General features: G+C 37.3%; 1 protein-coding gene across 1 annotated transcript in view; it reads left to right on the top strand.

Annotated features, from left to right (window-relative positions):
* PTPN13 (protein tyrosine phosphatase non-receptor type 13) overlaps positions 1-27,833 on the top strand; it is a gene marked incomplete at both ends in the record, with an annotated part of 193,749 nt that overhangs the window by 16,838 nt on the left and 149,078 nt on the right. The window contains one exon of the mRNA XM_080697337.1: positions 11,745-11,923. Coding sequence (XP_080553463.1) covers positions 11,745-11,923 — 179 coding nt within the window. The remainder of the gene's footprint in view (positions 1-11,744; positions 11,924-27,833) is intronic.

Genomic DNA, 27,833 nt, shown 5'->3' with positions numbered 1-27,833 from the left:
TTTTAAGAGGGCTAACCTAAGAATAATTGCAATAGAGGAGGGAAAAGAAGGTGAAACCAAAGGGATCAACAATCTCTTCAAGGAAGTAATAGCAGAAAATTTTCCAAACATAGATCAAGAGGTAGATACACAGGTCCAGGAAACTTATAGAACTCCCTTTAGACAGGATCGGAGAAGAGGATCCCCACGCCACATAATTGTCAAAATGACCACTGTGGAAGCCAAGCAGAGAATCTTAAAGGCAACAAAAACAAAGGGCCAAGTGACATTCAGAGGCAAACCAATTAGAATCACTCCAGACTTCCCAAACCAAGTCATGAGAGCCAGAAGGGCTTGGAGTAACATATTCCAAACTCTGAAAGAAAACAACTTCCAGCCCAAAATTTCCTACCCAGCAAAACTTTCTATCAAATTTGATGGGGAAATAAGAAGCTTCCATGACAAACAGAAACTGAAGGAATTTGTGTCTTCAAATCCAGCACTAGAGAAAATACTCAAAGAGATTAACTACAAAGAAGAAATAGGTAACACACACCAGAACCAGAGAAACAAGATTTTCCATCCAACAGACAACTAAGATTGGCTATCTTTGGAGATTCATTATTTATGTTAGTCTTTTACCTATTTCTAAATTGTATTGTTTGCTTTTATTGTTGCTAATTTTTAGGATTTCTAGTTGGAATATTAATATACCTTCAGATATAGCATTTGGAAATATTTTATCCCATTCTATCAGTAACTTTTAACTCTGTCTACATTGTCTTTGGATATACAATATATTTTTTTATTTTTTAGGGAGTTTGTTTACCCTTCTGTTGCCTGTGCCATTGAAATCATATGCAAGAAAACACTGCCAATTTCAATGTCGTGAGGTTTTATGACCCAGATTTTCTTCTAAAAGTTTATAGTTAAGATTTATATTTAGGTCTTTTATCTATTTTGAGTTAATATTTGTATATGGTGTTAGGTAAGGGTCCGATTTATTCTTTTTCATGTAATTATTATTTTTCAACAATATTTAGTTAAAAGATTATTATTTCCTCCACCAAATGTCTGTGGAAACCTTGTCAAAAATAACTTGACAATATATGGAAGAATTTATATCTAGGCTTTTATTTTACTCCAATGGTTTATATATCTGCCTTTAGAACAGTACTACACTGTTTCAGTTATTGTAGCTTTATATGGTTTGAAATCAGAAAATATACATCTTCTAGCTTTGTTCTTTTTCAAGATTGTTTTGTGTATCTAGAGTCCATATTCCATATTAGGATAGATTTTCTCTGAAAAATAAATAAATAAATGTTTGATCGTTTCACCTAAAAAGAAAAAAATATATTCTCTGGTAAGAAAGAAAGCAAAAAGAAATATTGAAATGTTATCTTTAAGTTATCAAAAGCTTGGTATCAGACAAATGAAACTGTTATGTGAGATGATCATTGTTCATTTTAGATAAATTGCTATAATACTAGATGTCAAACACTAAGCCAAGCATGGAAAGGAGGGATGGGGAGGGAACGTGGTGGGGATCGGTTAGGGGCTAACTGGGCGATGTGTGCATGTATGTCTACAAAAGTTTTTTTTATACCATTATGATGTATGAATGCAGTGCACCAATAAAAAAAAAAGTAAAACAAAAAATAAATGAATAAAAATAAAAATAATAAAAAAAAATTAGGGCTGGAGGTGTAGCTTAGAGTTAGAATGCCCCTGGGTTCCATTCCCAGATCCATAAAAGAAAAAATAAATCATTATGGCAGTATATAAAGCAATACGTATTTTATCTTATGATGAACTTATCACTTAATAGAATTGGAGCAAGTACAAGGTCAAGAAGCAACTTAATTGAACAGTGACACCTTTCTGTTATGTATGTGTGTGTGAGCTCACATACACATGTATGTAGGCCACTAGCAATTGAATCTCCTGGCACCACTGAACTATATCCCCTGCCCCCTATTAAGTTTTATTTTGAGAGGATTTTGCTAAGTTGCCAGAGGCGGCCTTGAATTGCAATCCTCCTGCTTCAGCCTCCCAAGTATCTGTGATTATAGGAGTGTGCCACTGTGCCTGGCTCCATTTCTAAATGGTATCATTTTAGTGCATCAAAATAAGGGCAGTGGTTCATATCTTTGTATAGAATAGGTTGATATTAATAACTGAATCTCTAAGAACCTTAAAAATACTGTGCAAATTCTGTGCCCAATTTTCAAAATTCACACAAAAATCCTTTGTAGTTTAGAAGTTAGGGGCCTGTGTGGGTTTTTAATTACTTCAAGCCCCCAAAGTCAAGCATTTTGTAAGTATGTTTGTTTGCTTCAGATTAACAAAGATGACACTTATTTTGAACCATACTTCAAAATATAATTAAACAGGTTGGAAAACAGATTATAGAGATAGTACTGGCTGTGTGAATAATTTAGAGTACCCAGCATTTGAAAGTTGAAAGGAAACTGCTTTTCTTCATAAGTGAACTCCAAAAATAATCTTTTTTTTGTGAGCAGCAAAGTCTAAATTGATAAATTACTGTAATAGTAGAGTAGGGCAGAAGGACACTTTTAAAAGCTGTGGACCTATGGAATAGGTTGACCTTTCCTGTGGACTTATGGAATAAGAATTAAAACTGTAAAAAAAAAAATTTTTTTTTCAAATGCATTTGGCTCTCCACATGTATGGAATCCATACTGGGATTTAGTCAACCACAGACTGAAAATGGGGTTAGTCCAATGATATTTTTGTCTGTACTAAATATGTACAGACTTTCTCTCATTATTATTTCTTAATACAGCATAATAGCTATATAGTATCTATATTGTGGTAGGTATTATATATAATCAAGAGATGATTTAATTTATATAGGAGGACCTAAAAGGGTTATATGCAAATATGTGCCACTTTATATAAGAGGCGTGAATATTTGCAGTTCTTAGTATTGATAGAGAATTCTGAAACAATTTCCCTAGGGACACTGAGAGACGAAGTTCATCTATATTATTGTAATGACATTATATCTGGTCTTTAAAGAATTCTTTGTTTCTATCCTTATATTCTATAAGAAATGTTTAAAAATAGTTTTCAAAACCATTTTGCTCATTATTTGTGTATATAATTTTTGCAGGTACAATTTTTATTAATGATGAGGATAAAGAAGGTTGGTAAAGGATGGAAACCAAAGGGAACTCAAAGAGGAAGAACTTAGTATATTCAAGGACTAAAGTGAGGAGGTTTCTCAGTCTATGATAAAAGGAGGAAGAAATGAAAGGAACTGTTATTTCTTTTATGCTGCTTGACTCAGATAGCCTAGGAAATTTTCTGAAGAAGAAAACATTTTTTTAAAAAAAGGAACTTAACTGTGTGCACTTGTAATCCCAACACCTGAGAGGCTGAGGCAGGAGGAACACAGATTTGTGGCCAGCCTTGGGAACTTAGCAAGACCCTCCACAACTTATTGAGACCCTTACTCAAAATAAAAAAATAAAACACGCCTGGGGGTGTAGTTCAGAAGTGGAATGCTCCTGGGTTCAATCCCAATACCACAAGAGAGAGAGAGAGAGAGAGAGAGAGAGAGAGAGAGAGAGAGAGAGAGAGAGAGAGAGAGAGAAAGAGAGAGAGAGAGATATCAACCACTTAAACCTTGTTATTTTTTTTAATAATAATAACCAATAACCAATTTGGCTTTACCAATATAGATTGCCTGTATATCACTTAAGCTCAGATCTCAGTAGTGTTTTGTTAGCAAGTTGCATAATTCTGAAATTACCTCAAGAATCATGCAAGTACTTAACAAAACAAAACTACCAGAAGCCTGATTGATCAGAAGCCATACCAAGATTCCAGTGGTTGTGGTTTGGAGCAAGCAACTCTACAGAAAGAAAATATGTGTGTTTATGTGGCTGTCATCAAGAAATGAAAATATACTTTATCTGATAGTAAAGAAAAGCTCATAAAATAGATCAGTTTGAAGTGACAACTTTGAATAATTTTTATTAGAATGCTACAACCTCAATTACTACTAAAATTTTCAAAAACTATATACTGATATTCTAGTGATATATGTATTCTTAAATATCTTCATTTGGCAATTTACATTATATACCTAAAGATATTAAGTATGTATGGTAAAACATTATTTGACAAAATATGGTTACTCACAAAGTACTAATTGACTTGATTGCCAAATCTTATACTAATTGTTCTATATTTGGCAACTATGCTAATTAGAATGCCATGTAGTTAGTAGGATATTTACTGAAGAGATATTCCCCAAAGATTAATTCTAATTAAAGCCGGGCGTGGTGGCGCATGCTTGTAATTCCAGCGCTTGGGAGGCTGAGACAGGAGGGTCGCACAGGTTCAAAACCAGCCTCAGCTACTTAGTGAGGCTCTCAGCAACTTAGTTAGACCCTGTTTCCAAATAAAGTATAGGTCTGGCAGTATAGCCCGGAGATAGAAAAGCCCCTGGGTTCCACCCCCAGTACCACACACACACAAAAAGATTAATTTTAATTAAAGAAGAATACTTTGTACTTTAAATTAGCTGTACTTCCAATGTGCCTTCTAAGGTAGGAGGTGCCGTAAAAAACTCAAATATCTAGAATAGAGCCATTTGAGAATTTGTTCTTTCTGAAGCTACAGTATTTGTTCTAGCCTTCCATTGGGGGAAAACAAGGTAATTGAGAATGAATTTGAGTAGTGACTTTTCTTAGATGTGCTGTCTACATCTGCTATCTTTAGGGAGAAGTTTTATTAAGTAGTAATAGTAAAACTATTGTAACTGCTTTTAATCTTGTCTCTAATCCTAGCAATCACCTTATCTATGAGGTAGGAACTAGTTTTATAGATAAGAAAATTGAGGGAAGGAGACTAAGTACTTAGGTCACAGTTGTAAGCCAGAGTATCAAACAGGATTTGAATGTAGGGCTTCTGGCTTAGTCTGTACTCCTAACCATTATACATGCTACCTTGATTAATTAAGAGAAATTCCATACTAATTAATGAAGTCATATTAAAAAGAGCCAAATGCAACTGACAGTTTCTCTGATATCCCTCCAAATCTTAGAGATGAGTTTAGAGATTTGGATGATTAGCAAGGTCAGAGACCCACTACATCAAACTATAAACTCTTGAGAACCAAAGGCATATGGGAGTTTATTAAATGCTGTTGAGTTATTGGCTACATTTAAAAAGAAAGTATATGGAGCTTACATGGTGGTGCACGCCTGTATTCCGAGGACTTAAGAGGCTAAGATGGGAGAATTGCAGCCAGTTAGTGAGGTCCTCAGCAAGTCAAGGATACCTCGTTTCAAAAATAAAAAAAAAAAATAAGGCTGATGGTGTAATTCATAGGTAGACTGACTCCCCTGGAGTCAATCCCCAGTACCAAATAAAATAAAATAAAATCATGTGGTTGGTGTGTGTGTGTGTGTGTGTGTGTGTGTGTGTGTGTGTGATGTCTTTAAAGAGGCTATCACTCTCAATTTGCATTATTATAGACATCAATTCCAATCGTTTATGCCATTTTATTTTCAAAAAGAGATTACTGAGCCGGGCGTGGTGCTCACACTTGTAATCCCAGCATTTGGGAGGCTGAGACCGGAGGATCGTGGTTCGCGGATAGCCTCAGCTACTTAGTGAGGCCCTCCGCAACTCAGTGAGACCTGTTTCAAAAAAAAGAATAAAAAATTGGGGAGGGGGTGTAGCTTGGAGGTCAAATGCCCCTGGGTTCCATCCCCAGACCCACCAAAAAAAAAAAAAAAAAAAAAAGATAGAGAGCTTACTGTTCTTTCACCTATCATATTAGAAAAGGTGAAAGTTTAAAAACTACAGGCAAAACTTAGGAGGAATTGATAAATTTGAAATTTATAATTAACCTGTAGCATATATTATAATTTCAATAAATCTTAAATAATTTTATCACAAAGCTGTACTATCAAAAATGTTAAGATATAAGGAAACTATTCTAAATTATTTTTCCTCTGTCCATTAAATTATACTAGGTGATTGATTTAAATATATATGTATTTTTATATACATATCAACTGATTTTTTGAGAAAATTCTGTATTTTAGAATAACTTCATTAAATCTTTCAGAGTTTGAAATAGTGGCTTCTGCATATATTTTTGCCAAGTACCTTCATAGAATGTATAAAATAGGACTACAGTTCTTTATTCTTTTGTGTATATATGGGGGTGGGAGTTACTAGGAATTGAACCAGGGTCATTGTACCTCTGAGCTACACCTCTAACCCTTTTTATTTTGAAACAGGGCCTTGCTGAGTTTCTGAGGGTGGCCTCAAATCAGTGATCTTCTTGTTTTAGCATCCCAAGTGTTAGTATTACAGGCGTGTACTACTACACTCAGCCAATTTTTTATTTCTACTTGAATAGGCAAAGGAATTTTTCAGGTTAAAATCGTGTTGCTGTTCCAAATTCCTAGGTAATTTGTTGATATTTTTGATTAGTTACTCAGTTTTGATCATTTTCTTCTCTCTCTCTCTCTCTCTCTCTCTCTCTCTCTTTCTTTCTTTCTTTTTTTTGTGGTACTGGGGGTGGAATCCAGGGGCTTTCTCTCCTTTCTTTCTTTCTTTCTTTCTTTCTTTCTTTCTTTCTTTCTTTCTTTCTTTCCTTTTTTTGTGGTACTGGGGGTGGAATCCAGGGGCTTTCTACCTCTGGGCTATACTCCCAGACCTATTTTATACTTTATTTGGAAACAGGGTCTCACTAATTCATTGAGAGCCTCACTAAATATCTGCATCTGGCTTCAAACCTGTGTGATCCTCCTGTCTCAGCTTCCCAAACGTGGGGAATTCAAGTGTGCGCCACCATGCCCGACTCATTTTCTTCATTTTTTTATACTGAAAATATAGAAGACAAAATTAAGAGGGAAATCAAAAGGAAATGCAAGATCCCTTAGAGAAAATATGAATGCTAAATCACCTGTGGATTTTAAGAGAACATTAGAAAAAACCTTTAAGATTTTTCTTTGTATATCAAATTTCTGCTTATTTTTAACTTTGCCTCTAGCTACTTATCTCTGTTTAAGCAACTTTTTCTGTGGAATGTTGGTAAGTCTCTAAATAGAATCACTTAACTCCTGGAATCAGTTCATATCAGATTTACTCTTTCATAATAGTAGCATTCCTGAGTACAGCAGCACACAACTAAAACACAGGACATAAAATTATAAGCTTCTGGAATCCCAAATTTAAAATATTCATTTTTTAGCATTCTTTGAAGGATTTTAAAAACATTTGCTTTAAATTCTTTCCTTTTAGTTGTCAAAAACAGTGAATTAAAGACTGATTCTAGCCACAACTCTAAATTCTTTGACTTGTAGGTTATTACATAACCCTTTATAATTATTTACAAATATATTTTGTGGTTTGACTATATTTTCCCAATAATCTAATACTTAATGTCATGTATGTGTTTTGAAAATTTGACAGCATTGTAGTTTATGGTCACAGTTGCTTTAGCTTACTCTAAGACATTTAAAAATCATATTTGAAAAATCTGTGTCTTGTTTTTTTTTTGTTTGTTTGTTTGTTTTGGTGGTACTGGGGATGGAACCCAGAGGCCTTCTACCTCCAGGCTATAGTCCCAGACCTATTTTATATTTCATTTGGAAACAGGGTCTCACTAAGTTGCTGAGAGCCTTACAAAGTAGCTGAGGCTGGCTTCGAACCTGTGTGATCCTCCTGTCTCAGCCTCCCAAGCACGAGGATTACAAGCGTGAGCCACCACGCCCAGCTGTGTCATGTATTTTTTAAAAAGCAAAATTTTGACCCATCTTGGTAATTTTGTTTCTTGTTGCTACCCACCATTCATCTGTGCAACATTCTTGCTGTTCCTTGCCCAAACTTAATAACTTCCTGACTACACCTTTGCTGCAGCTGTTTCTTCTCTTTGGTTAAGTGTTACCCTCTGAAAGGACCACATATATTAGAAGGAAGAAAGGAAGAGAAAGGAATGAAGGAATTATCTATCTGAATTGTAGCTGAAGTTTGCTATCTTCAAATTTTCTTTTTGAGTCAGTGTGGTGACACATATCTGTAATTCCAGTACTTGAGAGGCAGAGACAAGAGGATTCCCAGTTCAAAGCCAGTCTCAGCAACTTAGTGAGTCTTTCAGCAACTGAGCAAGATCCTGTTTTCAAATAAACAAAAAGGTCTGGGGGTATAGCTTGGAAGTAGAATGCTTCTGGATTCAATCATCAGTTCCACAAAAGTAAACAAGCACAAAAAACTTTTTGTATTATTTCTTTCTCTCTTAGATACTTTGGGCTTTCTATCTTATTTATTTATGTGTTTTATCTCTAGAATAGTACTTTGCAGTGCTAATAGTACTATTAGCAATGACCTATGATGACAAGAGCATTATATTAAGTATAGCGCTTAAAATCTTAAAATCATGATATACGCTAGCTGTTTCCTAAAACAAACAATAAAAAGCTTTTGCTTTATTTTGTATAAAGCCGAAGTTGAAATATATTTTTTGCTAGAGTAATAATAGCTTTGCTGACTTTGGTTATGCTGGTAAGTGAAGAAATCTCTTAATAATTTCAAAATGATAAGCAATAGCAGGTTGTTTTCACCGTCAACTGTTTCTAGTTGGTGCTATCATGTTGAAGGGGGATAGAGTTCTCACCCTTGGTCTGTGGCCAAGGATGAGGAGGAAGAGTGTAGCAAGTCATTCTAGTCTGTGTGGATACCAACAGCCAGGATAGCTAGAAAGGACATAGTATTTAGGCTTCCGGGTAGCATTCAGTCCTCTATGTTAGCTGTGATCTCCAATAATTTATAAGTCCAAAATGGTAACAGGTCTATCAGGAATCACAAGGACTGTCCCTAAAATAAGGACTGTGAAGAACTGGCCATGAATCCCAGCCTCCTAACTTAGGCACTGGAAAACTGACTGAAAGGCTAATAGCAGGGTGAATTAAGATAGTGGGGCAGAAGGAAGAGTGGCAGTTGTGAGTGAAGAAAGTGTTAGAGGGAGTTATAGCACCTTAGATCCATGGGGTCTCAAGAAGGGAAAATAACCTAGATAAAAGATTGACAAAGAGCCAGGTGTGGTGACACACACTTGTAATCCCAGTACTTGGGAGGCTGAGACAGGAGGATCCCAGGTTTGTGGCCAGCCTCAGCTGCTTAGTGAGGCTCTCCTTCCCAAATTAGTGAGACCTTGTTTCAAAATAAAGAATAAAAAATAGGGCTTGGGGTAGAGCTAAAGGTAGAATGCCCCAGTACTGAGGGAAAAAAGAAAAAAAAAAAAAGATTAACAAGGAGCAATCAGTCTTCCCGGTGAGAGTATCCCATGGCTGTTCTTGGTTTTCTGTTTTTTCTTTCTTTCTTTCATTTTTTTTTGGGGGGCGTCTGGAGATGGAACCCAGAGGCATTTGACCTCCGTGCTACCCTCCCTGCCCAATTTTTTATTCTTTATTTTTTGAAACAGGGTTTCACTGAGTTGCGGAGGGCCTCACTTAGTAGCTGAGGCTGTCCGTGAACTGCCATCCTCTGATCTCAGCCTCCCGAATGCTGGATTACAAGCGTGCGCCACCACACCCGTCTCCTCTTTTTTCTTTTTTTTAATCTTAACTCATTTTATTGGTGATCAAGTCACATAACTTGAAACACAATCTAGTAGGCCAAATGACTCCCAAAATGTATCTAAGTTTTTACCTTTGTCCCACACCCTGGATCCAGTTACCTACTTGACATCCCCATTTGAATATTTAATAAAAAAAAATTCATAAGTAAAGTCTAATTTCTACCACCGCCTCCCAGGCCCCACTTCAACAACCTCTGCTTAGTTGTAGTCTCCTCTGTCTACTGTATTTTCTCAGAAGATGGCACTCTCTCTTTCAGTTAAAACCTTGAAATCATCCAGATTCTTCTTTTTCTCTCATTCTACATACAACCTGTCAGGAAAATTCTGTTTCCACTACCTCTGGAACACGTTTAGTGTCCAGCAGGTTCTCACTGAGTCCACTGCTGTCACTCTCCACTGTGGATACAGGTCACCACCATCCTGCAAGCAGTAGTGCAGTGACTTTCTCCTCGTCTCCTAGTGTCCATTCCCCTGAGCAGATAGCTTGAAAGGACCTGATTTCACACTAGTTTACAATGTCTCTGATGTGAAATCTCAAGATTTTGAGTAGCATCTCTGTCTTGTTTGAATTATTTTCTAGCTGAATTGTGTGTTGATTGTTCATTAAATACTGAAGTTTGGTGGTTTCTTTCTTTTTTTTTCTTTCTGGTGTTGGGGATTTAACCTAGTAATGCTCTACCACTGAGCTACATCTCTAGTGTTTCTTATATTTTATTTTCAGAAAGGACCTCACTAAGTTGTCCAGGCTGGCCTGGGACTTGTGCTCTCTCCTGCCTCAGCCTGATGAGTAGCTGGGATTACAGGTGTGCATCACCATGCCGGACAAAATTAAGTTTCTTTGTTCTGTTGATCCTAATGTATTGCTTTACTTTGAGGAATCCTGCTGAAGTATAATAAATTAATTTTAAAAATGGATTCTCAGCCAAGCATGGTGGTATGTGCTTGTAATCCCAGCATTCAGGAGGCTGAGACAGGAGAATTGTGCTTCATAGACAACCTCAGCTACTTAGTGAGGTCCTTTGCAACTCAATGAGACCCTGTTTCCAAATAAAGAATAAAAAATAGGGCTAGTGGTGGAGCTTGGAGGTAGAATGCCCCAATGCCCCTGGGTTCCATCGCCAGTACTACAAAATAACTAAATAAACAAACAAACAAGTAAATAAATATTCTTAAATATTGAGCTATTATGTATATACAGGCAAATGTTAAAAAATTAAAGAGAAGCCAGGCGTGGTGGCGCACACTTGTAATCCTTGGGCTTGGGAGGCAGAGACACAGGAGGATCGCACAGGTTCCAAGCCAGCCTTGCTGGCTTAAGAGACCCTGTTTCCAAATAAAATATAAAAAATAGGTCTGGGAGTGTAGCCTGGAGGTTGAAGGGTTCCATCCCCAGTACCACCAAAAAAAAAAAAAAAAATTAAAGAGACCTCATTGTTCACATTGATAGTACAGAATGAGCTGCCTGAAATTATAGTGAAATAATGAACAGATAGAAGCAAGACAAGATCCAAATTCAAGCAGAAGATCTATAGATATATTTTGACTCAAAAAAGTAAATAAAACCTTTTATTATAGTCGAAAACATTATTAGTTCCAAATTTCAAGAATTCTCAAAGGAATTAATTTCTGTCAGTTTCAGAATATTATAGCCTAACTCAGGGACTCTTAATCCGGGGTCCATAGCTGAGTTATAAGTAAATCTGTGAACATTAAAATTTATATACAGTTGAATGTTTATGGGCAGTATCCTTGAAAGAGCTCTAACCAGTTTCTCAGAATCCCTGATACAAAAAAGTTAAAGAATTACTCATATTTATTTCTATGTGTATCACTGTAACAAAATACTTGAACCAAGTTTAATTCTTATGACCAGTAACAAAAGTTCTCTATTTCTAGATTCTAGGATCGGTGATTCTGATTTTAAGATTAAGACATCAAGACATGGTATTAACAATGCTAGTAGATGTGCTTATATGAAACTTGCTTTCTTTTTGTAGCATGTTGGTGCATGTAAATACACATTAATATCTATATAAAAAGCTCAAATAGCCATTGAAGTGATCTCTGGTTTCTCTCAGTATAATTTTAAGCAATTCTCCCCCCCCCCCCTTTTTCTGGTACAATTGCAAAGCAGTAAGCATAGCCGACCCTGCTGCCCTCGGCTTCATCATTTCTCCATGGTCTCTGCTGTTGCTGCCCTCTGGAAGTGTGTCGTTTACAGATGAAAACATTTCCAACCAGGACCTTCGAGCATTCACTGCGCCAGAAGTTCTTCAGAATCAATCATTAACTTCTCTCTCAGACGTTGAAAAGGTAAATGTTAAGTCTTTTTGTTGTTGTTATTTTGCAAGTGAAGACAATGGGATACACTACCTCAGCACCCTGAAATAAAAATTTATTACACTTAAAATAATCATATTATTCCAAGAAGTTTGCATTTATTTCATTCAAGAATTCAAAGTAGTTCTATAGAAAATTATGGATCTGAGAAAAGACACAAAAAAGTGAGTCCTTATTAATTTATGTTAACAAATACTTATTAAATGACTGCTGTGTATATTAAAATACTCCTCATGAAGAAGATACAGAAATAACCAAAAGTGGACCCTGATTAATGTGTATAGAGCAACCTAAAGTATATGGCAGGATGAAACAAATGCTATGTAGGCAGATAAAATGTTTGAGAGTCTGCAAGAGAAGCAGTTCATTTTTTTAGTGTAGAATGATATAACAAAGAAGGCAGCATTTACATTTGGCTGTGAGGAATAAGTAGATTTATTTATTTATTTATTTATTTATTTATTTATTTATTTTTGGTGCTGAGGATTGAACCCAAGGACATTCTACCTCTGAGTTACACCCAGCCCTTCTTTATGCTTTGTTTTCTTCTTCTTCTTTTTCTTCTTTTTTTTTGGGGGGGGGCAGTACTGGGGTCGGAACCCAGGGGCATTCTACCTCCGAGCTACACCTCCAGCCCTATTTTTTATTGTTTATTTTGAAACAGGGTCTCACTGAGTTGCAAAGGGGCTCACTACATAGCTGAAGCTGCCGCAAACCCAGATCCTCCTGTCTCAGCCTCTGGAGTACTGGGATAACAAGTGTGCACCACCATGCCCAGCTATGCTTTGTTTTAAAACAAAGGGTCTTACTGCCGGGCGGGGTGGTGCACGCTTGTAATCCCTGCGTTTGGGAGGCTGAGACAGGAGGATCTTGCAGGCTCGAAGCCAGCCTTGCTGGTTTAAGAGACCCTGTTTCCAAATAAAAATATAAAAAATAGGTGCCTGGGAGTGTAGCCCGGAGGCAGAAGGATTTCCAGGAACCCCAGTACCACCCCCACCCCCACCCCCCCACCCCCCCCACCCCCCCCCGCCAAAAAAAACAAAAAACAAAGTGTCTAAGTGGCTGACAGCCTCACTAAGTTGCTAAGGCTGGCCTTGAACCAGTGATCCTCTCTTCTTAGTCTTTCAACTACTGAGATTACAGGTGTGTCCCCTGACATCTGGCTTATAAGTAGACTTTAGATAAGTGAAAATGGATAGAAAGAATATTGCACCCAGGGCTATTATTGGACAATGACAAGATGCAACCAGTTGTTCACTGTGGCTGGGAATGGTTGCTCAGACCATCTAGGACAATCTGCAGGGCTGTGGTTAAAGACAGGAAGGGAGGCAGCTGGTCAGCACTTGACACTGGAGGTCTTAAATGCCAGCACTTGAGGCTTTCTTCTGAGGCATAGTTTCAGGATTGCAGAATGATGGAATTTGTGATGTTGTAGGTTGCACTTGACAAAGATTGGGGAGGTACATGATTTCATGGGAATATAATTGGGGAGTTTTAATAACCTGTCGAAAAGAACTGAAAATAATGTACTGCTTTAGAAATATAAAGAAATGGATTAAGGAGATACCGAGGAGATAAAACTAACAGAGTCTGACAGTTTGTTTGCTGGAACAATAAAAACAATGGAGAAGTTTATGATAGACATAGCCAGTCTGACTATGATAATGTCATTGACTTCAGAATGAGATCTTTTTTTCATTATTTAGAGAATACTTTATTAGTTTCTAGAATCAAAGCCACATAGATAAGACCTTATATATTTAGTACACTTCATTACTCCTGTACAAGTAGAAAAAAATGTCTAACGTTTCTAGACTAATATGGCTTTTAATTTCTTTATACTGCTATCTCAACATGGTAAACTGGGATACTTCCCCCAAAGTTGATAGCACAGCTAAAGTTTTCAAAAATTCAAATTATATGTGTGTGTATTTATATAAAAAGGCCAATAATAGCAGTATGTTATGCATCAAAAACAGCAACAGCTTTTCCAGATTCTGCAGTCATCTGAACAAAATTGTAGAGACATCCAGCATTCTCTATTTAAAAAAAATTTTTTTAATTAAAAAAGGTAAAGACAAACTCCAGAAAACAACAAAGTTTTATTACTTTTGTGATACCTGGCCAGAGTAAGATCTAATTTTGTTGTTAAAGTTATGAAAAAAAATTGAGAGGCACATATTATGTACATATATATACTATACATGCATATATATATATATAATTATGTTACATAGCAGATTATGTGTAATTTAGATATGGAGCTCTGGAGAATTAAGAATTTGTATCAACATCCTTTCCCATACGTCATTCCCATAAATGTAAAAAATAACTTAATCATTTCTAAAAATTTGTTAAATCTAAAAGTCTGTACATTTTATATTTGTATTGCATTATTGCCATCTGAAGGAATTGTACTGATTTATCTTTCTAGTGACAATCATAAGAATATTTCCCTTTTGAGAGAGAGGGAATATGTGATGATGAAACTAGAGGAAAGCCTCTTGATTTGAGCCATCGTTGTATCTGAAAAAAGACCAATGAGAATCCAGGCTTAAGTTTATCTACAATTTATATTCCAGGAACTGGTTGAGAAACTTGGGAGGTACAGCAACTATCAGAAGGAGACAATAGCTCTAAGGCGGAGGCATGCTTAAGGCATTAACCCTAAGAAGCTTCCCATTACGTGAGATGAGGTGTTTGGAAAGGACTTTGTATACTGTAGAGTTATACAGTCTCAGTCATTGTTACAGATCATGAGGTGCTCAGATGTACTGGTAATGATTTATTAAGCTTGAATAGTATAGACATAGTTATTCATTATTTAAAAGACAGAGTGTGGAGGCCAGGCATGGTGATGCATGCCTGCAATCCCAGAACTCAAGAGGCTGAGACAGGAGGATCAGAGGTTAAAGGCTAGCCTCAATAATTTAGTGAGACCTTCAGCAACTTAGCAAGATCTTGTTTCAAAAGAAAAAGGTTTGGGAGTGTAGCTCAGAGGTAGAATGTCCCTGGGTTCAAACTCTAGTACAATTTAAAAAAAAAAAAAAAAGAGAATGATTAGAACATTGGAAATAGGTGTAGTGTGTGCACAGATTATTAACCCTTAGACTGTAATTGAGTGTCAGGGTATTTGCACACTAGGCATACTAAATTTTGTTTGTGTGAGCACTTTGGGGAGAGAAGGTCCTTACGGCAGCAGTCTCTTTAGTGGATCTGGTGACCTTAGAAAAAAAGTAAGAACCACTACACTGCCATTAAGCAGTTTTTCTTACTTTAAACCTCTACTGAATTATGGGAGAGTCCCCTTTTCTGATTATGAATAACTTTGTGTAGATACATATGAATTTTTTCTGGAAGGCATTTGAAATCCACAATAAAAGAAAAAAGTGGTTAGTAAAAATTTCTGCTTTTCTGATTTGCTTAAAGTTTTTCCACTTTGCTCTGTAATGTCAAGATCCACTAGCAAGGAAGCTTACTAGCACGTTAGTCACCTCATGTGTTAAGAACAGCTGTAGACTACTTGTTTGGGAAAGGGACTGGACTACTCTATTACTATGCTAAGTGCTAGGAAGTTTTGGGAATTGATGGACATGGGAATATGGCTATTACTATGTTAAAGTAGATTGTAGATTTCTTTCTTTTTTTTTTTTTTCTTGCGGTACTGGGGGTGGAACCCAGAGGCATTCTACCTTCAAGCTATACCCCGAGCCCTATTTTTTTATTCTTCATTTTGAAACAGGGTCTCACTAAGTTGTGGAAAGCCTCACTAAGCTGAGGCTGGCCACGAACCAGGATTCTCCTGTCTCAGCCTCACAAATGCTGGGATTACAGGCATGCACCACCATGCCTGGGGCAATTTCTTTGTAATAGGAACTTCCAGCCTACCTCTCCTTGAAGTTCCAGTGTAAAGCTAGACACAAGGCCTGTAATCCCAGTACTTGAGAAGCTGAACCAGGAGATCACAGGTTCAAAGACAGCCTCTGCAAGTAGTGAAACTCACTACTTGACCTTGTTTCCAAAAAACAACAGCAACAACAACAAAGATCCAATGTAGTTCTAAATATCTTAAAATAAAAGGCAAATTAAAAAAAAATCTCATTGTATTTATAACATAAACATAAAGCAAAATTCAGGGGAAATAGTTTTTATTCCAGTACTGTAATGTTTGTGTGTGTGTGTGTGTGTGTGTGTGTGTGTGTGTGTGTGTGTCTCACTGGAAATGAAACCCAGGGGCTTTCTACCTCGGGCTACACTCCCAGCCCTATTTTATATTTTATTTGGAAACAAGGTCTCACTAAGTTGCTGAAAGCCTCACTAAATAGCCACACCACTGGCTTCGAACCTGTGTGATCCTCCTTTATCGGCCTTCCAAGTGCTGGGATTACAAGCATGTGCCACCACGCCCGATTACTGTACCACTTTTTAATGAAGCTGTTTCGGTCACTGATTCAACCAATCATTGATTTTTTGTGTGTGTGTGATACTGAGGACTTAACCCCCAAGGGCTTACACATGTTAGGCACTACCACTGAGCTATGCCCAGCCCTTTCCCTAAATTATTTATTTGCTTATTTATTTATACTTGATCTTAGCCAAAAGGCTGAGAAGAGATGCTTATTTATTTAGAGAGAATCTCAGTAAGCTGCCCAGACTGACCTTGATTTTGCAATTCTATTACCTCAACTTCCTGAGTAGCTCGGATTACAAATGTGTGCCATAGACCTGGCTGGATTAAAAATATATGGGGAAAAATGCATCTAAACTGAATGGACATTATTTTTTCTTACCATTATTTCTTAAACAATACAACATTACTATTTATACATTGTTTATACTGTATTTGCTATCATAAGCCACCTAGAGGTGATTTGAAATATACAGGAAGGACACAAATACGCTACATGCAAATATCATGCTGTTTTGTAAAAGGCACAAAAGGTATTTTTGAATTTCCATATCCACATAGGGAGGGCCCTTACAGATAACTGTATTTATATTCTAATTTTAACATAGCAAAATTTTGTTTTGTTTTGTTTTGTTTTGTTGTGGCACTGAGGATTGAACCCAACGGCATTCTACCTTCCAGCTACACCCCCAGCTTTATTATCTTTTTATTTGGAAATGGGGTCTTGCTAGGTGGATGAGAGTCTCATTACTTGTTGAAACTGTCCTCTGCCCTCAATACTGGGATTCTCCTGTCTCAACCTACCAATTACTGGGATTATAAGCATGTGCCACCATACCCAATTGGCAAGGAAATTTTGAAAAAGAGAATGGTAATTGCATATAATGATTTTCAGGAGTTATGAATATGCCATTGGCTGACAATAAGTGCTACCTTTATATATTTATATATAATACTGTATTACATATACTGTACTATTTTTATGATACTATACATGAATATATATACACATGAGTATATATATAGTTCCTAGAACTATATTGTGAATACTATTGAGTGCTTAGTAAGATCTTGACACACAAAAATGTTCTCTTTATTCAATGGGAATAAGACACTTAAAAGTGTCTTATAGCCAGGCGTGGTGGCACACGCTTGTAATCCCAGCATTCAAGAGGCTGAGACCAGAGGATTGCAGTTCGCAGACAGCCTCATCTACTTAGTGAGGCCCTTCGCAACTTAGTGAGACCCTGTTTCAAAATAAAGAACAAAAAATAGGGCAGGGTTGTAGGTCACAGGTAGAATGCCCCTGGGTTCCATCCCCAAGTCTGCCAAAAACAAACAAAAAAGTGTCTTTCTTTCAAGCTTTATATATACATTTGTCTGAAAAATGTACCTTATTGCCAGCTATGTAAATAAGAACTTTTATTTACCTAAAATTTTTACTTTTCTTGTAATTTTTTACTTTATCTTGTAAATTTTTACTTTTTACAAGATAACATGTCCCTTTGAATAAGTAGACAGGTTTATACAGATCATGCTAAACTTTTTGATCCTCTGGCTCCTCTCTCATCCGGTAATTTTCTACTTCCTGCTTGCTATTTGACAGTTTGTAATCATTTTAATGGGAAGGAATCTTAATCAAATTATGATTTTTCTTCAGGAACATTGATGTGCAGTAGAGGTTTTTACTGCACTTCTAACAAATTAGCAAGATCTTAGCTTAAGTGCTCATCACCACTGAATTGCGATCTAAATATCAGAATTGTAATTTCTACCATATTTGTGCTTTATTTCTCAACCTTAGCAGAAGCCCAACTGAACTTCACAAAAAAGGAACTGGATGTCCCCACCACACTGTACCCTATTTTTTCTATGTTAAATCTTATTAACCCATCATTTCTCCCATCTTTTCCAATCATTCATTTGTTCATTCATAAATTTGACAAATGTATTTCTTAAATTCCAGGATGCTGAGTCATTGAAGGAGAAACTTGAGGTTTGTTTAGTGGCAGAGTCTATCATTTATTCACACCACTAAGTTGAAATTTGTAAATGTTGGGGTGTGGAGATACCACTTGAAACCTATTAGGACAATCTGTATCACTAGAAAATAACTGTAGATGTGGATGTAGAGAATTTAGAAACCTTGCACACCATTGGTGGAAATTGTTTTTTAAATGGTATATGTAGCCATTATGAAAAATAGGATAGAGGTCCCTCAGAAAACTCAGTAGAATTAACCATGTGATCCATAAACCCCACTCCTGAGACTATATACAGAAGTATTCAGAGCAGAATCACAAAGAGATATTTGCACATCAATGTTCAATGCAGCATTAGTTGGAAAAGCCCAAAGCTGGAAGCAATCCAGAATTTCCCTGACAGATGAATAGATTATGCTTCCATTCAAAAAAGGAAATCCTGTTGCATGTTACAACCTGGTAGAACATTGAGGGCATTATGCCAAGCAAAATAAACCAATCACAGAAAGACAAATACGACATGATTCTACCCATGTAAAGTATCTGAAGTAATCAAAATCATAGATACAAAGTAAAAATGCGGTTAACTAAGATTGCGGGGAGAGCAGAGAACAAATTGTTGTTTAATGGAATGGAGTTTCAGTTTTGCAGAATGAAAGAGTCAGAGTTCTGTTGCACAACAAAGGGAATACTTTTTTTTTTTTTTTTTTTTTTGGTGGTACTGGGGTGGAACCCAGAGGCTTTCTACCTCCGGGCTATACTCCCAGACCTATTTTCTATTTTATTTGGAAACAGGGTCTCACTAAATTGTTAACAGCCTCACTAAGTAGCTGAGGCTGGCTTCAAACCTGTATGATCCTCCTATCTCAGCTTCCCAAGCACAGGAATTGCAAGCGTGTGCCATTACACCTGGCTCAGAGGGAATACTTTTTTTTTTTTGGGGGGGGTGTTTTACAAGTGTGTGCCACCACGCCCAGCAAGGGAATACTTTTAACACCACTGAAATGTACATTTAAAAATGGTTATTGTTAGTCTGGTGTGATAGTTTAAACCTGTAATCCCACTACTTGGGAGGGCAAGTTAGGAGGATCATAGGTCTGAGGACAGCCTCAGTAAATAGTGAGATAGTGAGACTTTCATCAACCTAGCAGGACCCTGTTTCAAAATAAAGATTGGGCTGAGGGTGTAGCTCAGAGATAGAATGCCCGTGGGTTCCATCTCCAGCAACACACACACACACACACACACACACACACACACACACACACGGTATGCGCTTGTTTCTACAATAGTAAAAATAAAGACATCATATACTGGGGTTTTGAGGTACAAAAGCATTATAAGTGATTTAACTCTTGGAGCTAGGGAGGTAGCTCAGTGATAGAATACCTAGCATGTGCAAGGTTCTGGATTCAAGCCCTAGTATGAAAAAACAACAAAAAAGGAATCTAGCTCTTTAAGTATTACTTTGCCATACGAAGTGGAGCATGTTTTATTTATGTCAGTCTTTAAATATGTAGCTTTATAATTTTGCAAAACCAAGGCCTGGTATATGATAGTCTTTTTTTTTTTTTTGTCTTATTTTTTTGGTCAGGGTGAAGGGTTGCAGTCCTGGGAACTGAATCCTCAAACCTGCAATCCTTTTGTTTCAGCTTTCCCAAGTACTGGGATTATAGGAGTGCATTGTGATACGCAGCCCATTTTATTTTACTTCATTTTATTTATATGTGTGTGTGTGTGGTTGTGGTACTGGGGATTGAACCCAGGAACATTCTGCCTTCAAGCTACACCCCCAGCTCTATTTTATTTTTAATTTTGAAACAAGGTCTTGTTAAGCTGCTGAGAGTCTTGCTAAATTGCTGAGGCTGTCCTCCGACCCTGCAGTCCTCCTGTCTCAGCCTCTCAAGTACTGGGCCCATTTTACTTTTTAACAAATATTTATTGTGTGGGCTTTAGGCAGAATTCTGCCTGTCCCTTAAAAGCTCTATGAACTCAGGCACTTTGTATAACTTCCTTATGCCTCAGGTGCCTTGCCTATCTGGGATTAGTTACAGTACTTGCTTTATGAGGTTATTTAAAGTTTAAGTAAGATAATACTTATGAAGTGCTTAAAACAGTACCCAGCATTTGGTAAGCACCAAAAAAGAATTTACTATTATTACATGTCAAATACTTTTCTAAGTCCAGGTATGAAATAGTAAATGGGCAAAGTCCTTCTGTCCTTGGTTTACATTTGTTTCATTCTTTCCTTTTTTTTTTTTTTTTTCCTTGTCAGTACTGGAGATAAGCAGTAAGTACCAGGAGTATTCTACCTCTGAGCTACAGCCTCGGCCCTATTTTATTTTTTCATTTTGAAATAGGGTCTTACTAAGTTGCTGAGGACCTCGCTAAATTGCTGAGGCTAGCCTCAAACCTGTGATCCTCCTTTCTCAACCTCTCAAATATTGGGATTACAGGTATATACCTGTACACCACTGCAACTTACATAGTTTTACATCTCAGCACATTTTAACTGTAAAGATAAAAACATTTTTTTGTTTCCCATGAATTATATTAATGAATTCCTTCAACTTCTTTCTTTCCGTGCCACATTTTCTTGGTGTTTTTTTTCTGATTCCTCCCTTCGCATTAGTACTTAATTGCCTGAATTTCTTAAGTCTCCTTCCAAGTCCAGCTGTTCTCTTCCTTTCTCTTTCACCCTCTGATTAGTTAGGTCATCTCTCTTCTCTTGAGCTTTTGTTATAATCTTCTGACCCTTATTCCTGCTTCTTTACTATTCTATTACTGTCAGATTAATCCCCTGATCTTGTAATTTTTTTTCTCTGAAAACCATCATTGACTTTCTCCTTTCTTACCTAGCAAAGTACAGATTTCCTCACATGCAAAGACCCAGAATGGGTCCCAGCTACCTTCAGATCCATCTCCATCAGATGTGCAAGCTGTGGCCATGGCTGATTAAACAGATCCTGTGTTTTCTGGCTTCAGTGCCTTACCTAACACCATCTGTCTCCCCATTTCCTTAATTCCACATCCTGTGTACTGACCATTTTTTGTGTGTGTGAGCCCCTGTTGAGGATTTGTTCGGTGTCTAACATTAGAAACGGCCATGGATACATAAAGATGAATAGGAAGTAGTCCTTGCTCTCACAGGTCCAGGAGCCTAATGGGAGGCAGACCAAAGAAATAGTGCTGACGATTATGATAATGCTGATGATGCTGGTGATTCATGCAGTGATAGTAGGTCTGTATAAACTACAGAGCCCAGAGAGGGGACACAATTTATGTTTCAAGTCTCAGTTGAACACCCCTCTAGGCTTTAAGTTTCTTCTGACCCTTCTAAAATCAGAAGTAATATATTTCTTGTCTGTCTCCTTGAATTTTCTTGGCCTAAATTTACTACTTCTATTTAATTAGACATATTTGGTGCATACATATGTAATTGTAAATCTCACCTGTTAGACTTGAATACTAGGAAACTAAGTACAGATTAAAGTAGTTCAGGTATTTGGTGATTTCTGGACATGTTTTTGGTTGTCATAACTGAGGAAATGTTGACAAGTATTACTGCTGGCTTCTAGTATGTAGACACCAGGGTGCTGCTAAACATCCTATAGTCGTACTAGAACACACCCCCCCCCCCAAACAAAGAGTTTTCTGACTCGGGTGTCATTAGTGCTGAGGGTGAGAAACGTCAGTTTACAAGGAAGAACATGGACTCTGGAGCCAGAGTTTGAATCCCGCCTCCACCACTAGTTAGCTGTGTGACCTCAGACAAGAGACTTTCCCTCTTGAAAGTCCAGTGAGCTAATACATAGAACGTATGCGTGGTGTGCCTTAAGCAGTATGTATATGCTAGCTGTCATGTATATATTGATGCTGGGGCACATGGGGGCAAAGAAACATGGCCTGATATCAGGGAACAGACTTTATTTAGGAGTAAAACCTGGAAGGAGACATCTGATCAGGGAGTGAGCCCACGAGAGTCAGAAAGCTTGCCTCCTTACAGTCTATGGGCTTTTTATAGACAAGGAAAGGTGGGGGAGAGCAGAGTTATAGGAGTAGTCATGTAAGCCACTGGTTGGTGTGCTAGTGGCCAGATCATCTTGGGATGGGGCAATGGTAGGGGGTGTGTTTCTTCCTTTGTTCCTTTCTTCTTGGTCCTCCTCCTGCAAGACCTCATGCCCAAACCTCACAGTCAGACCTCACGGTGCCCACAGATAATATATATTAGTATGTATTAGTATATGATAATATTATTATTATTTTTGTGTGTGGTACTAGGGATGGAACCTAGAGACATTCTGTCTCCAAGCTATACCTCCAGACCTGTTTTATTCTTTATTTTGAATATATGCATAATATATGCAGAAGGTTTCACAAATTGCTGAGGCTGGCTATGAACCTGTGATCCTTCTGTCTTACCCTTCTTTTTTTTTTCTTTCTTTCTTTCTTTCTTTCTTTCTTTCTTTCTTTCTTTCTTTCTTTCTTTCTTTCTTGGTGGTACTGGGGTTCCTGGAAGCCCTTCTGCCTCCGGGCTACACTCCCAGACCTACTTTACATATATATTTTTTAAATTTGGAAACAGGGTCTCTTAAGTCAGTGTGACTGGCTCCAAACCAGTGCCATCCTCCTGTCTCCACCTCCCAAGTGCGGGGATTACAAGTATGCGCCACCACGCCTGGCCTGTCTTACCCTTCTAAGTACTAGGATTACAAACATGTGCCACCACGCCGGGCGTGGTGGCACACGCTTGTAATCCCCATGCTTGGGAGGCGGAGACAGGAGGATCGCACAGGTTCGAAGTCAGCCGCGCTGGCTTAAGAGACCCTCTTTCCAAATAAAAAGTATTAAATAGATCTGGGAGTGTAGCCCGAAGGTAGAAGTCTTCCAGGAACCCCAGTACCACCAAAAAAAAGTGCCACTACACCGAGCTTTATAGTAGTAGTATTGATACCACAATGGGATATTTGTTTCTTTCCATCCTAGCTTAATTACCTTAAGGAAAAATGTTGAATGACTAAATGAGTAGTTAACTAGCTCTTCTATTATGCATATCTTTAAAAACCAGCTTCTTTACCTTTTTATAGAATCTTGTGTGTGTGAATTATCACTATCAAAAGCATATCAAGGCACTATAGGAAATTGTCTTGGATTTCTCACTAGTATATTAGAAGGGAAAGCCAGGTATGGTGATATACACCTGTAGTCTTAGTACCTGACAGGCTGAGACTAGGCCGACTTTAAAAAATAAAAATAAAAAATAAGGCTGGTGGTATAGTTCAGAAGTAGAATCCCTGGGCTCAATCTCTGGTAAAAGACACACACACACACACACACACACACACACACACACATGCGCACACACACACACATACAGTCACATTCACATAGAAAAAGATCCTTTCTGTGCTGCCTATCCAGAACACACAGGTACCTAGAGATTTCAGACAAATAAGGACGAAAGATTATAGAACCACAAATTCCCCGGAAAGCCGAATAAGCAACTGAAGTAAGCAGATCAAAATCACCTTTTCAACTTCTGCTTGATTTTCTTTCTTCCTTTCTTTCTTTCTTTCTTTCTTTCTTTCTTCCTTCCTTCCTTCCTTCCTTCCTTCCTTCTCTTTCTTTCTTTCTTTCTTTCTTTCTTTCTTTCTTTCTTTCTTTCTTTCTAGTACTGGAGATTGAGCCCAGGGGTGTTCTACCTCTAAGGTACACCCTACCCGTATTTTAGTTTTATTTGGAAACTGGGTTTCACTATGTTGATGTTTCACTAATTGTCAAGGCTGTCCTTGAACCTGCAATCCTCCTGTCTCACACTCTCAAGTACTGGGATTACAAGCATGTGTTACCATGCCCGACTTGTTTTTTTATTCTTTATTTTGAAACAGGGCCGCCCTCAGTAAGTTGTGGAAGGCCTCACTAAGTAGCCGAGTCTGGTCTTAAAACTGGGATCCTCTTGTCTCAGTCTTCCAGGTACTGTAATTAAAAGCATGTGCCACCATGCCTGGCTCTGCCTGATTTCTTTTAGGCCCTTGCTAATATCATTAATTGGAAGTAATTATTCTGGATATGAGAGCCATTGTATTCTTCTTTTCTCAGTAGATAAAAAGCAAAGAAAAATAGATTGACCAAATACATGCCTGTTTTTTAATAATCTTTCCTCCTTTCTTTCTATATCTCTAAGTGGGCTATGGTCCTTCTATTGCTAGTTGCTGTTTAGCAGCTCAGTGAACGAAGAGCTCTCAGTGATGTAGTTTCACTTTGTTACTCCAGTTGCACCCTGGTTCAGTGATATCCTTTATGTTTGTGTCTTCTCAGGCTGCACCAACAGTAAAAACTTCTAGTTTATAGTCCGGCATGGTAGCACATTGCTTGTAATCCCAGTACTTGAGAGGCTGAGACAGGATGATTGTAGGTTCACAGCCACTATCAGTCATTTAGTGAGGTCCTCTGTAACTTAGTGAGACCCTGTTTCAAAATAGAGAATTAAAAAATAGGGCTGGGGGAATAGCTTGGAGATAGAATGCCCCTGGATTTAACCCCCAGTACTGAAAAAAAAAATTCTTAGCTTATGACTTTTACAATATAGGTTGCTTAGAATAACTATAAAATATTAAACATTTTAATTTGTATTCTATAAGAAATATCTCTCAAATACCAGATACCAGATGCTATTATTATACATTATTTTATTGAAGATATGACTTACTTGAAGTTATTTTTTAACAAAATATAAATGACTTAAAATATTATTAATAATTTGAAACCCAAAGAGGCCTCATGCATGACACATGCCTATATCACAGCTACTGGGGAGGAAGCAGCAGCAGGAGGAGGAGGATTACAAGTTCACGGCCAGCTTTGAAACTGAATGAGGCTTTATTTAAAAATCATATTTTTAAAAAGGACTGGGGATAAAGCTCAGTGGTAGTCCCCGGGGTTCAGTTCCCATTATGACAAACAATAAATATTGGAATCCATAAAGTCTCATCCTATAATGTAGCAATTATCATTTATGCTTATTGTATTTCTCTATATAGATTTTTATTTTACATATATTAGTAAGGACTTTTCCAGAGGCAACCAATAGGGTGTGTGTGTGTGTGTGTGTGTGTGTGTGTGTGTGTGTTTGTATTTATGGACTCCAGAGTCTTCTGGGCAAGTCTACATAACCTAGAGCACCAGAAGAATTGATGACGTGCTTCCAGGCTGAGTCCACAGGCCAGAGGACAGTAGGACTTGTGATGCAGGTTCAGGCCAAAGGCTGCAGGCTTGAGGCCCAGGAAGATCTGTTTTAAGTTCAAAGGAGGAAAAAGTTGATGTCCCAGTTTGAAGGCAATCAGGCAGAAAGATTCTTACTGGGGAGAGTAAGCCTTTTTGTTCTTTTCAGGCATTCAGCTGTTTGGAAATGGACCACTCATTTAGAGAGAATGATTGGTTTTACTCATTCTGTGGATTTAAATGTTAATCTCATTTGAAAACAGCTTTAAAGAAACACCTAGAATAATGTTTGACCAAATATCTAGGTACCCCACAGCCCAGTCAGTTTGACACATATAATTAACCATTATACTGTAGACATAGATACCAGAGTGTATAATTTCATAACCTAGTTTTAAGAATCATCCAATAAATTTTATAGTGATATATAAAAATTAACAGTTCATTTATAAAATTAAATGAGTTCATTTTGGCATACTGAGATGTAAGTACAATAGAAAATCTTAAAGCACTAGTCTTAACTAAAAGAATCACAAATCAAAATTTATATAATCAAGTATGCAGTTGCTCTTTCTGTTAAAGCTACAAACGATTTTTTCATAAAAAATTTCATAAAAATTTTTTCACAAAAAATGTTTAACATATAAGGCTCTCTGAAATGAACCTTAAAGAGAAATATGATGCTATCTTGAAGAACTTATGCACACTTAATTGAATTCAGCAGACACATTAAATTACTATGTACAAGTTCTGTGGATTGTTTAAAGGGATATCTTTAAAAAGTTCTTTTTCTCAAGAAAACAAAAGATGTCTCTAACTCTAATTCAAGATGGTCTTAGTTAACCACTTCATTAGAAACACAAATGAAATATAACTATCATCTAAGAAAATACTTTATTCTGTTTAAAATAATTTACCTGGCACACATAATGAAAACCATCATATTTTGCCTATTGATAGTGCATAAAAATTTGATTAACAAAGATAGAGAAAATATATTTTTTGTGAAAACAGCTTAAGAAAAAAGAAATTTTAAAAATTTTTTATTGGTGCATTGTACTCATACATCTTAATGGGATGCAAGATGGTGGAGACATACATGCACACATCACCCAATTAGCCCTTACCCAATTCCCACTTCATTCTCTCTCCCTCCCTCCTTCCCATGCTTGGCTTAGTGATTGACTTTGATATGTTTAAGTACATCATGTGCTTTAGAGAGTTTCCCTCTTCCCCCCTCCCATCCCCTCAGTTACGTCATCCTATTTGCTCATCTATAGTATCTCCTTCTTCATCTAGAGTTCCTCTTGTTACCCATTTCTCCCTAGCTTTTACATATTAGGGAAAGCATCCAATTTCTTATTTTTTGTGACTGCTAATCTCACTTAGCATAATGTTCTCCAGTTCCATCCATTTCCCTGTAAATGATGTAATTGTGTTTTTCTTTATGGCTGAGTAAAATTCCATTGTGTACATATCCTATAGTTTTGTAATCCATTCATCTGTTGATGGACATCTTGGCTGCTTCCATAGTTTGGCAATGGTGAATTGTGCAGCTATGAACATAGGAAGAAATGAATTAGTTTGGTTTCCTTTATTTTGGGTAGATACCCAGAAGTGGTATTGCTGGATCAAATGGTAAGTTCGTTCCCATTCTTTTGAGGATCCTCCATACTGTTTTCCAAAGTGGTTGCACTAATTTGCAATCCCACCAACAATGTTTTAGGATTGAACCCAGGGGCATTCTATTTCTGAGCTACACACCCAGCCTCCCCCGCCCCCCCCAAAAAAAAAAAAAAACAGGGTCTTGTTCATTTGCTGAGACTTGTCTCAAACCTGCTATCCTCCTGTTTTAGCCTCCCAAGTACTAGGATTACAGGTATCCACCACTATGCCCAGTTTAAGAGAAGATATATTTTTTTCAGATAGAATTATCTATTAGTGCTGCAGTGTCTAGATTGTGATGGAAAAGAAAAATAACAGGAAAACCTTGATCTGGAGGTGCAAGAAGGCCAGAGTGACTCTTGAAAATCACTGCAAATAACTGTGGAGTGAGAGAGGGGACCTAACAGAGGAAAGCGGGGTAGGGGAGGGAAACCCAAAGGGGGAAACACTTCAGTGGACATAATAAACATATGCAAATTTATCAATGCCAATCATATTGTCATACACAGAGAAGAGGAATGGGAAAGGATGGAGTGGGAGCTAGGGAGGGGCTTACCAAATACTGTGTACATGTGTGCCTCTACCAGTCTGAACTTCATGGTGGATG

Source organism: Muscardinus avellanarius (assembly GCF_963383645.1).
Source record: "Muscardinus avellanarius genome assembly, chromosome: 6".
Taxonomy (NCBI): domain Eukaryota; kingdom Metazoa; phylum Chordata; class Mammalia; order Rodentia; family Gliridae; genus Muscardinus; species Muscardinus avellanarius.
Note: the sequence above shows the minus strand (reverse complement) of the source record. Positions and strands in the feature narration are given on the sequence as shown.